The sequence below is a fragment of the Vicugna pacos genome, chromosome 2 (genome assembly GCF_048564905.1).
Source record: "Vicugna pacos chromosome 2, VicPac4, whole genome shotgun sequence".
Taxonomy (NCBI): domain Eukaryota; kingdom Metazoa; phylum Chordata; class Mammalia; order Artiodactyla; family Camelidae; genus Vicugna; species Vicugna pacos.
In genome coordinates this window covers 84701513-84716702 of record NC_132988.1, presented here as the reverse complement: position 1 = coordinate 84716702, position 15190 = coordinate 84701513, and the positions used below count along the sequence as shown (strand labels likewise).

The window sequence follows — 15190 nt, the reverse complement described above, 5'->3', positions numbered from 1 at the left end:
GTGAGGCTTGCAGTCAACTGGGGTAGGTACCCAACCAGCAATGAAATAAACCAGCAAACATATGTATTGATTAGGATTAAGGATTCTGAAGTAAAAATATAAGATGTTGCTTTCACCTACCCTCAGTGTCCTTCAGCACTTACTATGTTCTGGGAGCAAGTGGATAAAAGCAATCACATTCCTTCCCTACCACATCCTAAGTCCAGTGTGTGCCCTTTCTGTCATAAGGGCCTTTGTGATCTTCAATATGTAAGAAACCATATTAACCAAGGAGTGGACCATAAACAAATGAGAAATAATAAAAGTACCTACCTCACGGGGTCATTGTGAGAAATTAAGGATGCATTAATGGCTTAATTCGTGGCTGAGCACATAGCAGCTGCTCAAAAAATGCTAGATATTATTAGATGGTGTCGCCTAGTGCCTAGGACTCTGGATTCTACATTTATTCTATAGACAAGGTCTGAATCCTGGCTGTGGCATATCTAGCTGTGTGACCTTGGATAAGCCTTTGAACTTCAGTAAGACTCAGGATTCTCATCAAGAAACAACCATAAAAATGGTGCTTTATCTGGTAGGGCAGTTATGCAAATTAAATGAGGTCTTGTAGGCAAGGCTCCTGATTCAGGGCAAGGCACCATGAGAGCTCTGGAAATGATGGCTATGAAGATTGTCATAGCCTCCAAAGGCATCGGTTTCCTCCTCTCTGAAAAAAGTCAGCAAAGCTGGCCAAAGAAGCCTTGAAATTTAGGGCGCAGTCCCAAATGGGGACTGCCAGGATGCAAGGCCTTTGATGGAGCTGGAGAATGGGAGGGGACGAGGTTCTCCTGGCAGGTTCGGGTTAATGCACCTGCCAAACGGGGACAGGTACGCCCAGAAACCAAGGACTAGGAAAGCCGCCGGGCTGGGCGCCTTGCCAGGCTGCGGAGGGGCCTTAGAGAGCAAAATGCAGCCGGGAAGAGCAGTGCCAGGGCAGAGAGGTGATTGGAAACAGGCTCCGGTTTCCTGGTTACTCACTACGAAACCCGGGGCTCTGGTACCTCATTCCCAAGCCTCAGAGCCCCTGGAGCGGCAGGTCGCAGATAATAACAAAAACAAGAGACGCCATGAGCTCTTACCAAGCACCAAGCCCGGTGCTAGGCAGTGCTTAATTCCTCGCAAAGACTCGAAAGCGGCGTGCGTTTTTCCTATTTCACAGCTGCAGAAACAGATTCTTCTACCCATCTCCCTGTCTCTTTTCAGTTCTTGCAATTAGCCAAGAGAAACTCTTACCGACTTTTGTGCCCGCCCTTCGGTGGCCCGACACATTCCCCATCCCCCCTGTCGCAGGCCAATATCCGGTTGTCCTGCAGGTCACTTTAGACTTCGGTTTTATCCACTCCCAGAGCCGCGAGGGCTTTTCTTTCATATTCACGCGACCTTTTGTAATTCACCAGCTCTGAGTTGATTTGTCGATTTGCTTGACACACTGGAAACTCCCAGCGGATGCGTCATGTGCAACGGAATTGCCTGTCAGGGAGCCTGGCATACAGTAGGCACTCAGTACACACCTTCAACAATGATTAACTGCTGAATGAGGCTCGGAGAGGTGGTTATTCTCATGGATAAGGGAGGGTAGGATTTATCCATTATTTCTGAACCCTCACCTGCATCAGAACCATGCAGAAAGTTTGCCACGGTTTTTTATTTGTTTGTTTGTTTGTTTTAATTTAAGCTTTCATTAAATTAAAATTTCTAGGGCCTCTGTACTCTCCAGGTGATTTTTGTAGATGACCAAGGGTGAACACCACAAAGGCCAGATTGCTAAAAATTATTAAAGTTCGCTCTTTTTGGTAACTTTTGAAAAACCTGTCTTGAATCCCATTACTAAGCAGCTATTTAGGCCCAATGGTTTCAGCAAACTTAGGCCAAGGGGAGTGGAGAATTTGTGTTCATTCAGCCTCCCCTTACACTCCCATGTCCCTGCTTCTAAACAAGGGAACACTACCAACTTTGAAAAACGTAGTTTTAAAAAAATGGCAAGCACCAAGAGAACTGGAGAGGGACGGAGGTGGAGCATTTGCTTCAATTATCCGGATAATTGTTCCCCATCTCAGACCATTGTTACTAAAATGAAACAATATTCTATTGGATACAGTCTTGGCCTTTTCAGGCTTGCTCCCCTGTGGCGTCTCGCACACGCTGGGCACTGAGTTGGCGCCCAATAAATTTTATTCTGATGACAGAGGAGAGCTTTAAGGGTCGGGGAGGGATGCCTTGTTAGGCTTAAGGATTTGGGGGTGGGCGAATATTAATTAAGGTGAAGTGGGGAGCAGAGGCGTGGTGTGGTGGAGATTGGGTACCATCAAAACTTTGTTCGGAGGGCCCTGAAATTCTCAGCCAAACTCCCCACTCCTTTCCCAGAACCTCCCCCCACCCCTTCTTCTGCGAGGGCCGAATTGAACTCTGTGCCTGTGGTGAGCACAAAGGCGAATTCACGTTTCTCAAAGGCCCATCCATTCTGAATAAACATGGGGGAGAAGCAAGATCATTTTTGGTGATGGGTGAACACAAGGCCACAACTCCATGGACCGGCCTGCTGCACCACGCATTAAAAGTAACTGTACTGGGGCAGCTTAAGGGACAGCGGGTGCCTGAGCCCCTCACCACTCAGCCAGCACAGGAATGTGAGGACTGACTTCCAACTGCCCCTCTTTCATCCCGACTTGCGGCTTTTCAAGGGGAGCTTGGGTTCTCTATGAGTGTGTATTTGCTAATTGCAGTCTCCGCTTTAATGAGATTCTTTAACTCTCCCAAGCCCGTCTGCAGGTTACAGCCTTATCTGGGGACCCTCGTTTTCCACCCTTACTACACATCCCGTGAACAATTGCCTTGCCGGCTCCTGAAAAGAGAGCGAGCGCCCCATTTCTGCTGAATGCAAGTCTCCGTTCATCGAAAGCTGGCGGGCTTTTGATGGCCACAATGCAAGTTACGCCCAAAGAGTGTCTCTTTGGTCAGATCGACAACGCTTGGCTTCACGTTTGCAAGTTAAACGGGCAGAAACCCGGCTGAAACTCCCACGCCAGACGCCAGGGACATTTCCCTCCGCCCTGCTCAGAGCCGAACTGGGGAATGGGTCCTGGCAGGGGGAGGAAAGTAGGAGGCGGTTGTTAGAAGGGTGAGCAGGGAAAGAGTCCTGATTCTCAGCCACCATCTACAAGAAGGTGGGAGGCAGTTTTCTTTGGCATTTCCCTTATTTATATATGTATTTTTTTCATTTTGCTTTGTTGGCAGCTTTACCCACACCAAAAAAAAAAAAAAATCAAATGAGAGTGTTTTTTCCTTGTCTTCACCTAGGTAGCTGCTTTTCTCCAGTCCCTGAAAATGTGACTCCTTCATAAAACCAAAATTTATGATTATTCAAATGTTGGGGACTGTGAAAAGAGAGGAAGAAAGAGAGAAAATTAATATTGCAGCTGTTCTTCTGATTAATGAGAGATAATTGCTCATGAAAAGTCACCCCTGTGGCATTTTGTTGTCTCCTGGATCTTTGTTCTTTTCCACTATTATTGAGGACTTTCTTGAAGACTAAGCGGTTCTTTTCAATTTTGGGGTATTCAGAAAGGGTTGCCTGGTTACAGAGAATGGGGAAATCTCGGGCTATATCGGGTAAGATGTGCCACAGACAGCAATATCACAATGCCACTCGGAGAAAAGGATGGATACAAGTTAACGATGCGCTTTCAATAAAACATTCATAGACTTGTTCACGCTTTGATAATGACCTCATTAAAGGGAGCTGGGGGCAAGTAAGTCCTGTCTCCTGTTTGTGTTCAGCTAACAAAACCCAGCTTTGAGATCATTCATCGCTTTGGAAACTAATATGAAATCAATGTAAGAGGAGCAAATAAATCCGAGGCGGCCGGGCAACTCCCGGCTGTCCTGCCCTGCTTGCCGGCCTCCTCCACTTGGAGCAGGAGAACCATGTGGGCAAACGCTGGAACTGAGAGAAAAAAGGACCAGGGATGGGGGGTGGGGGGGGCGCCCTTAGGGGGCACAGAGGGAGGGGCAAACTGTGCCCCCTAAGGGCTCCCTTAGCTCCCCCCAAAGTGGTAAGCACATCAGTGGGTCAGAACTCTAGGGCTTGTGGAACAAGTAATGCTTAGTCCACACACTCTTCTTTCCCTGACTTTGCCTGTAAAAGGAAACAGGAAGAGAGAGATGGAGAGGAGAATGTGAGGTTCAGGTCTGGTGTGATCCTAGGTGCAGAAAAGTACTGAAAGGCTTTCTGAAAGCAACATTCAAGAATTCATATCTCAAGGCTGAGCTGCGAGGAAACTGCTCATCCAGACTTCAGAGGCAAGAAAATGGTACCTCTGACTGCTTTTAATTTTTTTCTCAGTTGAGGGTAAGGGTGGGGTGTCCTGACAGGAGTGGGGGTTGGTGGGGGACAATTCTGTTCCCTTCACATTTGTGACATCATCTTGCACTCAAGGAAGACAAAGCTATCCTTCGTCAGCTCCAGCAAGAGAGGGAAAAAAAAATCAAAGCATCCTCCCCCCCCACTTGAAAGAACTAATTTTCTCCTTGAATTATGAAAGTAATGGCTTAGGTAACAGCCTGTACTCTGTACCCGACTGCTTAATACCGAATAAATCCTTCCACGTGGCTCCCCGAGTCGTGGCAATTAGAGCTCATTATAGGCTCATAAGAGCTCTCATTTCAGGGATTACTTAATGGACGATGAAATTTTATCGGACAGAATCACTGAGAAATAAAATTGGGTGGCAGCAGGGGCACAAGGGGGGCATGCTGACGGCCTGCCCAGGGTCCCTTTCTGCTCTGAATTGGTTGGAGGTGTGCTGTCCTCAGGAAGGGTAGGGCTGGGAAGGGCCAGCCACAAAGCTACCCAGGACCAAGGTGGGGTGGGGCGGAGATGATGGCAAGGCATATAGGGGGAGCTTCTGATGATGGAGCTGAAGTGGAGGAAAGGAGAGGGGAGAGAGAGAGAGACACTGAGAGATCCAAAGAGAACTAAAGAGTCTGAGAGACTCCAAAGTGGAATGTGACCCTAAATACTTAGCCTTGGTGGGCTTAAGCAATTAACCAAGAATTCTAATAGACAAATTTCTCAGAACATGGTCTGCTTTCAGCCTCAGTTTGGCCCCAAAACTGCTGCTCCCCTTGCAGCCCTAAGCAACCCCACGGGCCTCTCACTTTTCTCAAAATTTCTCAGCCCACCAACTGGATGTTTCTGCAGTCAGACATAAATTGAGTTAGATGTTAAAGCTTCGTAATTAGGATTCTCTAAAATCCAATGATCCTCACAGAAGCATAACTCCTAGCACATTAACATAGGAGTTCTTCCTTCAAGCACAACTAGAACCACTGCGGATATATATTATATAAAGTGAATAAATACATATAAATATATACAATTTTAAGTAAAAAAATTACATATATATATATATATATATAGACTTGCAAAGTGAATGAGGAAATCACATCACCTGTTTGGACAATTGAGGCTTGTAAAAATATCCTGCCATTAAGCACCTCTCAGTGGTTGAGCTCCCAGTCTTCTTTTTGAGGCTGGAATGATTTGGGTACTTCCCAGATTCTTCTGATTGAGTGAGGGTGGACTGGGTTGAGGCTGAGTGCCTGCGATGGCTGCAGCGGCCAATCTTGTGGTATAAAAGTAGTTACAGCTGAGCTGCCCTGAGTTAAGCCCTGAGACTCCTTAATTGTTGTCACAAGATGTTGGATTAGCACATTTCTGGAATAGCTGTCTGTTTACACTCTGGAGACCCACCGTCCACTAACCGCTTTCTAATTGAATTCTAATCACATTCAAATAGCTCAATAACCAGCCTCAGCTGCAATTCATAAAACTTTAATTGCCATCCATAAATCCTGGGCTCCCCAGAGCGGGGCGTCCCTACAACTCAATTACACTTCTCTTGCAGGCAAGAGAGACAGTCACAGAAATGGAAAGGGAAAAGGAGAAACAGAAAGACAGAAGACAGAGAGACAACCATGCTGCCGGCTGAGAAGCTGAGGCTCCCCTAGGATTTGGGCACTTGGTTCTCGCAGGTGAAGGGAGTCCTGTCCCCAAGTTTCTTAGCACCTTTGTGATCTGAGGCCTGGAGTTAGCTGTTCTGGGAAAAGATTGGACTTGTAGCTTTTGCTCACCCTCCCTGCTTCAGCCAGTTCTATAGGGTAAAGAAGAGAAAGCTGTCACTTCTGCAGCATTGCCTTCCCCCAAAGACCAATGTCTCCTATGTGGGCAGCCACCCTCTCTCACATAGCCACTGGTACACCAGTCTTCCACTGGAGCTTGTGCCGCTCAGAGAGGTTTCCTTTACCAAGCCACTTCACCCATCCCAAGGCAGGATTCACTGAGAAGCTCAATTCCCTTCAATCTTTTTGGGCTTTAAAAAGGGTGCATAGGGGAGAGTGCTTCATGGTTAGTCTGCTAACTGCCTGAGATCTGTAAAATGCAAAGGGGCAGGAGATCACGGGATCCAAAGCAAAGGCTTCTCTCAACCCCTGCCCAGTCTCCAGAAGGGCCGAGGTTCGGTCCTCTCCCCAAAATCCATGGGATGGAGTTTGTAGGGTTGGAAATACAGCAGTAGAACCACTTGGAGAAAGAAAGAGTGACCCTTCAATGTCTCTCTCTGCCAAAGGGGGAGTTTCAGGTTAGAAAGAGGTACAAGAAAGCTTCCTTGATCTGGGTGGCCCCAGGGAAGGCCCCAAGTGCAAGGGCATTTTAGAGATTCTCAGGCATCAGAATGAAAAGCTCAGCAGCTTCTTAGCTGGGAGGCTTCACTGTTAGGCCCCCATCCCTCATTCCTAACCACCTGAATGACCTTGGCCAAGTCCAAAAGCTGGGGGACTCTGTATGTGGGAATGTGTGTAGGTGTGTGTGTGTGTGTGTCCACCGCACTCACAATCTTCCCCTAAACCGCAGGCCTCACACTATACCTTGCCTTATCCACGACTGACACAGAGGAGCAGGGAGTTCTGGGCATTCCTATTAAAAAGGCCGCAAAGTCCCCACCTGGTGCCCTTTGCGGCCCGGCGCAAGAAAGAGTTGGGTTGGGGCCCAGGTTAGGGAGAGGGGTGGGATGGAGGATGCAGCTCTGTGATTTCTCGAGAAAGAGGGGGAGGAGGCTGGCCTCCCCGCGAAATTAACAAAACCTACACTTTGCAAAGTCTCCCCCATCCCCCTCCTCCGAGTTCTTCCCTGCCGCGCGCCCGCCCCTCCTCGCCGCTTCTGTTGTGACTCGGGCAGCCTATCCCGAGGGTGGGGAGCTGCCGAGGAGCCTGAGCCGAGCGGTACTCCGCAGCATCACGTGTCGGGGTGGGGGCTATAAAATCTCGTAGCTGGGGCGTCGGGCGGGGGACGTGAGGACCAGCCCTCTCCAGGGACCCCTTTGTTCGCAGCCTAGACGCCGACACCTCCGCGTCCCCAAGGGCTTGACCGCCTGCGTCCGCACCGCGCCCGGGGCAGAGCTCAGGACAGGAGAGGGGAGGGGGCTCCACGGCTGGCCGGGCCCTCTATCTGCCCACCCTTCCCGACATGTCGCGCTCCTTCTATGTCGACTCGCTCATCATCAAGGACTCCTCAAGGCCCGCGCCCTCGCTGCCTGAGCCGCACCCCGGGCCAGATTTCTTCATCCCGCTGGGCATGCCGTCCCCGTTGGTGATGTCTGTGTCCGGACCAGGCTGCCCGTCCCGCAAGAGCGGCGCGTTCTGCGTTTGCCCGCTCTGCGTCACTTCGCACCTGCACCCCTCTCGGGGGCCCGCGAGCTCCGGCGGCGCGGGCGCAGGGAACGGGAGTGCAGGGGCTGGGGGTGGCGGGGCGGCTGGAACCGCCGGGGCCCTGCCTCTGCTCAAGAGTCAGTTTTCTTCAGGTTCTGGGGACGCTCAGTTTTGCCCGCGCGTGAGCCACGCGCACCATCACCACCACCCGCCGCAGCACCACCATCACCATCACCAGCCCCAGCAGCCTGGCTCGGCCGCCGCCGCGGCGGCCGCGGCGGCCGCGGCGGCGGCCGCGGCGGCCTTGGGGCATCCGCAGCACCACGCACCTGTCTGCACCGCCACCACCTACAACGTGGCGGATCCGCGGAGATTCCACTGCCTCACCATGGGTAGGGCGGGGTCTCTGGGCACCTGCGCGCCGCGCGGTGCGGGATCCCGGGAGCAAACTTTCTGCCTCCAGTGGAGGAAGTGGGAGCCCGGGGGGGCGGGGTGGGGAGGGAGGAGGGGCTTTTAGTGTATCTGTGGAGTCATTCCCAGAAGTTCCACGAAAATGGAAGTTAGTCTGCCAGCCTCTCCGAGCAGCCTGGTACGCCTCACTCCCAGTACCTGGTGCCCGAGTTTTGCGTAATACCGGGGCCCTTGGGACTTCGAACTTGAGGGCTGAGGGCTGAGAAACCGCAGGTTAGCTGGCTGAGGTCCGGGGTGGGTGTTTGAACTTAGGTGTGGCATTCTGGCGTCGGGGCTGGATAAAAGCGCTTCGAGGTTTTGACTAAGCCTCCCTGCCTTTCTGCTAGGCTTGAAGAGAGATGACCGGACAATGTAACGCCCCCCCCACCCCGACCCCAAACTTAAATCCTCTGACTTTAAGTCCCGAACATCAAAGGCCTTCACTTGCTTTGGGCGCCTCTCCTTCCCAGCTAAGTAACGATGTGTCTTGAAATGAGAAACTGTGAGGGATGGATACAGGTGTTCGGTTGAGCTTCGCAGGTGGTTCCTTGAGAGGCATGCGTTGCAAAGGATGGCACGTGGGGTAGGAGCACCTCTCCCGAAAATTACCTCTCTTACCCTCTCTTCGCCTGTCTGCAGGGGGCTCGGACGCCAGCCAGGTACCCAACGGCAAGAGGATGAGGACGGCGTTCACTAGCACGCAGCTCCTGGAGCTGGAGCGGGAATTCTCTTCCAACATGTATCTGTCTCGACTCCGGAGGATTGAAATCGCCACGTACCTGAACCTGTCGGAGAAGCAGGTGAAAATCTGGTTTCAGAACCGCCGGGTGAAGCATAAGAAGGAAGGGAAGGGCACGCAGAGGAACAGTCACGCGGGCTGCAAGTGCATAGGCAGTCAGGCGCACTACGGGCGGTCCGAGGATGAGGACTCCTTGTCGCCGGCCTCGGCCAACGATGACAAGGAGATTTCCCCCTTATGAAGGAGGGCCACCCCCTCTCGCCACATGCTCCGGGCATCCCCAACAGCGCCCGAGGAGGCGGATACCAGCGGCCAAAACCCTCCCCCTTTCGGGGGGGGGGGGGTCCCACCTGGAGAAGGTGTAGACAAGCATTCCGGGGGGTGTACATGCTGGGCCTGACCCTCCACGTCTCCTCCTTGACCTATCTGTTTGTGGCTCCACTCGCAGTTATAGATCTTTTTTTTTTAATGTAAATAATCTAGATTCAACTCAGTCTTGTCATATAACAAAGAAAAACAGGGTTGGTTTAACACTGTATGGGGTTTTTTTGAAAGCGCACGTCATTTTCTTTTCCCTGCTGTCTTTCAGAACCTGATAAGAACACCAGGTTTCTTGATTATTTTTTGTTGTTAGTTTTTTTTTTAATGAAAGTATTAAGTTGCAAATAACTTAGAAAATTAAACCCTGTAGGTCTTGCTTTCTGAAATTTTCCTGGGGACAGTTTGAAATCCAAGGTGCTGGAAGTCCCTTTGTGAATAGTTTTATATAAAACTTATATTTATATTTATTTAAATAAATGAAACAAAATCAAGGTTTTTAATTTGTGGTATTTGCTCTTCCCAGCTTCTCCTGTCCCTCTCACCTTCATATCTAGAGAAAGGCATGGGCAGGGGGAAAAAAAAAGAATTTAGAGGGAAGTGTTGACTAGAACTTGGTAATGTGGGTCTCTTGGTTGAGGGAGTTTGTGGCTTTATACGATTTGTGTCACCGAAACTTCTACCAAGAAGACATCTTTAGTCATTATGCCACATACGAGGTAGTACACTGCATCCTTCAAAATATCTCACTTCCTCACAGTTAAATAGGATAAATCATTTCATTTAGAATGACACTGACAATCAATTACAGCCAAATCTTTTATTTAGCAGGTGAAGGGGAAACTCCTTACCTAGTATATATTTTCTGTAGCAGTCCCCATGCCTCTTTTCCCCCTTCTTTATCTCTCTTAATATTAAAAGCTGAATTATGTGAAGGAATTTGAATAGTCAGAATTGTTTTAGGAAGAGCAACAATCCATCAAACAGATTGGAAGCAGACACAGGAAAAGTGACAAATGCTGCTGTAAGTGACCAGAAACAATACCGTTTTTGGTTATTCATCTAGCTAAAAAATTGGCTAGTTTTCACCACTGCCAAAAAGACAAAAGTTCAGGGATAGAGAATTATTGTGTCCAAAGACTTACATTCTCACTTTTCCGAAATAGTTCAGGGGTGCCTTTGGACTTTTGAGTCCCCCGCCCCGGTCTCCCTAACTTTAACCGAAATTGGCTCCCTTCTAGTCTCTCTTCCAAAGACCCTGCAGAGTTAATTCCTGCAAGCCTGGCTATGGAGAAGAATTACTCTGGCTCTGCCTTCAGCAAGGCAACCTGATTTTCTCCTAATCGCAGCCAGGTCTTATCCTCTAAGGGAGAGAGTGAAGCTGGAAACATGGAAACTAGGAGATCTCATTCCCTGCAAGCTGAGTCCCACAAATACTCACTGGTGTTATTTCTGATTATTTTCTATAAAGATGTCACCAAGAGGTTCAATCTATATGGGAACTGTTCACAACACACATAGACACACTTCTTCAAGTCTGATTTACTTTAGGTCTGTAGGAACTGAAACCTCACCAGGTGGGGTTGGGGCTCTAGTGTTCGAATGAGGAGAAGGGAGGGAGGATGTGACTAGGTTCCCCTGGCCAGGGACTCTCCCCAACCCCTCCCTCACACACGCGCAGACACACACTCCAGAGGCTCAGGAGAAGGAAAGTCCTCTTTCAGACTCTGAGACCTGTTGTCAACTCCCACTCTGGTGTTGGCCAGGGGCAGGCAGGGGGAGGAGACGCCGGATGGTGTCCTACAGAATAGTGTGCTGCCGCTGCTTTGTGCAGTGACCTGGGCCTGGTCCTGCGTGGTGGTTTCATCTGACTCTCCTGCCCCGGGCCTGGGAGACTCAGGCCCTGGATCGATCTCAATCTCAATCTCCCTCTCTCTCCCTCCCCACCTCCCACCTCTGTCTCTCTCTCAGCCTCAGGCCCCTCGCCCTGCCAGCCATGAAGCAGAAGAGGTGCCGGCTTGCTGACTTTCCCAAAGATCCTGTCTCCCTCCTTGCAAATAAACTGGCCTCTCCAGGCACCAGTACAGAGGTGGGAGAAATGAGGTTTCTAAGCATAAAGAATGAACATCTAAGGAAGAACTCCTTCGCAGGAAATAATAAGGCCAAAGAGCCTCAGCTGCAGCTCGCAGCTCTTTGCGCTCCTGCCCAAAGCAAAGCCTCATCTGGGAAGTGGACAGACACCCCCATCCCCCCTCCCATCTACACCCAGCCTGGCCCCTCTGTCGGCCGGCGCTCGGACCTGGTCCTCCCCAAGTCCCTGCCCAGCCAGGGACTTGGGGAGGGCCTCTGGGCCCTGCCGAACTGCCCCCATCCCACCCCAGGCCCTGCGCCCTGCCCTGGAGCAGGGAACCACCCACTTGCCACACCTGATGCTGCACCCACCTCCACCTTCCTGCAAAGGAGACTTGGAGCCAGTCCTCCTTGCCTGGTTTTGGGCTGCATGCATGGTCTCAGGCCCTCTCGCTCCTGCCTTTGGGGAAATTTTTTAGAAAAGACAATAAACACTGGATTTCCTGACCAGAGGCAAAAAAGATTCAGGCAGAAGTTGGACATTATCCAAAGAAAGGTCCTCCAGGATTCCCAGGAAGGTCCTTCTTGTTCTAAGACATTTGAGCCGAGTGGATCTTCTTGTCACTTTCAGGGTGGATCACGAGGTCTACTTGTTTACTATCTTACACCTCCCCAACACCTCCCCCCCATCAGTTGATGTTTTTGAGGTTTGGGAATAAGGCTTTGGGAATCTGTCTAATTTTAGATTAAGAACACCTAAGCCAACACTCAGACACACAAATACTCTGCTAAACAGTCTTGATATCAAACACCCTAAAAGAAGTGTCCCCAGATTTACTCGAGAGGAATGTCTGAGATGTGCAGGGTCACATCTGACTGTTTTTCTACCTGGGAAGCACTAGATGCTAGCTTTTCAACAAGCCCCACTTGAAACACTGAACTCTGTTCCCCAAAACATGGACTCTTAGAAGGCCTATACACACATAATGGAAAGAGAGAAAGAGAATGAAAATAAGAATTGGAAATCAGAACCTTGTTCCACTAAGAGAAAATAAGTGAGCAGCAGGAGGCTTTAGCATGCATGAGTCCACCTCTTTAAACAGGAAAAACTGAGGGTTAGGGGGGTGTGGACAGCAGGAAGAATGACCTCCTGCCATTGTGTCCTGAACCACTCCAGACATTCCTAGGAAAGAAGAGGAGCAGAGACCTTTCCCCTTCACCCTCCCACTCAGTGACCAACACAGGCCCAAGGCCAATGGCCTAACAATGATAGTGGTGCTCAGCAAGGCTTCTGGATTGCAAACCATGTCCAGGGCAGAAGCGGCCCAGCAGCTCATCCCTGGGGTGTTCAGGGCCCAGGTGATAGAGACACTGGGGATGGTAGACATCACTCCCTCTCCTTATTCTGAAGTGGTCTGAAGTGATCATCATAGTTTAGTCCCCCTGCCCCCACCCCCAAACACATCCCCCTAAAGATAACCAAAGATATTTTAGGGGACACAAAAAGGGATGAGGAGATGTGAAGTCTTTGATTTCTTGCATCCTCCTCCCTCTCCTCACTCCCACTCTTCACCAGTGCTGTCCAGTTTTATCTAATCAGGATTAGAAGCGCAGTTTGCTTGTCCCACCCTGACTGTGGTCAGAGAATTGCCAGAAAGCTGATTACTCCAACTAAAGGTGGTCACAGAGGGCAGCAGGGTCTGTGTTTTTCTGTGTGTATATGGACATATGCATATGTGTGTGTGGGTGTGGGGGAACTCTATTGGTGGTGGTCATGTATGCGGAAAGAGAAGTTTAGTTTTGTTTTGCTTCCCACTTCTATCTTTCCTGCAGTTTCCACTCATTTTTCATGGTACTGCTTGGGAGATTTCTTTGAGGGAGATGGGAAGATGTCGAGCTGGGCTAGGGGGAGGAGAAAAAAGCTGACCATCGAGGGAAGACTATAGACAGCTCTAGGCAAGACCTCAGGTCCAGCCCTAGGTGTGTAAGATAAAGGGGAAGAATGATACTCCTAATAGGACCTATTTGCTAGACGAAATTGGGTTTAAAGGAGCAATCACTGCTTTAAAAGGAGCTCCTCCCATCTTCTCCAAACACTGCCTAAAGCTATCCTAGACTGAATGCAGCTCAGTGCATCAAAGCAATTGCTCCTTTATTATTCACAGGGAATCTTTGAATGTACCTGTTAAGGTGACAGACCTCTTAAAAGAGAACATTTTTCCATGCAATTAAATGGTGCATTTACTAGGCTTCTATTAACATAATTTAATATAAATCTATTTTATAAATCTTTAGGCTTACATTACTGAAAATTGAGCTGCTCTGAAAAAAAAAAACCCACGTCTCTTCCTTAAATTAGATGGAATAGAATCCAAAAACTTGCTATTCTAAGCCAGCTTGGAAATATTAAAAGTAGAGGAATCTTTTGTATTGTCTTTTGTTAATGGTAGAGATATGAAGAAAAGAGTCAGCTTGTTTCACAGAACATGAGAAATTCCACAGAAACGCCAGGCTCCCCATCCAAGCCCCTGGCACTAGGAGTGGGTAACAAAGGCTGGAACTGGGAAGGAGCAAAGAAAACAGAACTTAAAGAGATCTCTTAGGAACAGAGTTGAATCAGAGCTCCAGTGAAGAAACAACCCTGACTCACATTTGGAAGCAATGTTCTGGGAGAGAAAATCCAAAGCCTGTGAGTCCTCACAGTCCTGTAAGCTACTCCACATGGAGGGAGATACCCTGGTCTGTTCCCACAGCTGGACTCCTTCTTCTCAAGTGCACTCTCCAAAAGCCTGGGCATCCCACTGTTTCTAAAAACAGTGTTCTGTGTGCCCTTATATTGATGTCAATGCCTGCCCTTCTGCACTGGGCATTGTTTTTCTTCAAGCCCAGCCCTATATTTCCCTGAACCCTTGTCCTACCTTTGTTGAGTCTTCTAAATCCCAAACCCAGGAAGGCCCCAGGGGCTCCTCTGAGTGAATCCCAACAGATCGGAAGTGTGTGCTGTGTGCTTAGGAAAGTAACTAGTTTCAGATTAATGAAGCAGTGACAATTTCAATCTGCTTAAAGGCGGAGGTTGGCACTGCCCAGGCCTGAGCGTGGGGAGCTCGCCAGGCTGGGCTTTATATTGTCCGCTTTTCTGAAGAGCAGACAAAGATGGATAGAGAGACATTGAAAAGCAGGGGGCGTATTTCAAACAGCCCCATAAAGAGGGCTGTCACTTTAAGACAAGAACCATAGTGCTTTGATGACTTTGTATTAGCTGCCCCATTTCAAATAAGAAACTCAAGTCTCTAGTGAGAGGGAGAGCGAGCGAGCGAGCGAGCGAGAGAGAGAGAGAGAGAGAGAGAGAGAGAGAGAGAGAGAGAGAAAGAGACGGAGAGGCGGAGAGAGAGAGAGGGAGAGGCAGAGACAGAGAATGCAGCGGGTCTCATTCTTAGGCACTCACTATTTGGTTTCTGAAGTTCAGGGAGAAACAAGCCACAGCAGGTGCAGAGAAAACAGGCAGGTGGGAGCTACTCCCTATGGGAAAGAGCTCCCTGCCCGTGGGCGGCAGCCGGCTCTGAGGATCTGAAGCCAGTTTGGCCTCAGTTTGCTGGGAAGGGCTCAAGAGGGACACGCAGCTCTGCTGGCCCCAGACCGCTGAGGATTATAATGGAAATTTTTGAGAGCGTGAAAAAGAAATAATAGGAAGGAGGGGGAGGGCAGGCTTTTGGAGTCCACCTTCACAAAGCCTAATTTAAATTGTTTGGGGTCAAGCAGCAGCAAGCCACCTCCTCCCTTTCCTCCTTAATTAATTAATGACCACGATTAATTATTAGGGTCTTGCATCTCAAGACTTCAAAATGCCTTCCCCCAGGGGCTGATGAGTTG

At 49.5% G+C, this 15190-nt stretch overlaps 1 protein-coding gene across 1 annotated transcript; it reads left to right on the top strand.

The window, feature by feature from the left end:
* The first annotated feature begins 7248 nt into the window (after window positions 1-7248).
* On the top strand, window positions 7249-9748 carry GSX2 (GS homeobox 2). The gene is made up of 2 exons (XM_072943768.1): window positions 7249-8135; window positions 8833-9748. The coding sequence occupies exons 1-2, from the start codon at window positions 7562-7564 to the stop codon at window positions 9171-9173; spliced, it is 915 nt and encodes a 304-aa protein (XP_072799869.1). The 5' UTR covers window positions 7249-7561; the 3' UTR covers window positions 9174-9748.
* The last annotated feature ends 5442 nt before the right edge of the window (window positions 9749-15190 follow it).

Coding starts and splice junctions, on each gene's coding strand:
- GSX2 (XM_072943768.1), top strand. CDS start 7,562: ATGTCGCGCTCCTTCTATGTCGACTCGCTCATCATCAAGGACTCCTCA. Junction 8,136..8,832: donor ATTCCACTGCCTCACCATGG/GTAGGGCGGGGT, acceptor GCCTGTCTGCAG/GGGGCTCGGACGCCAGCCAG.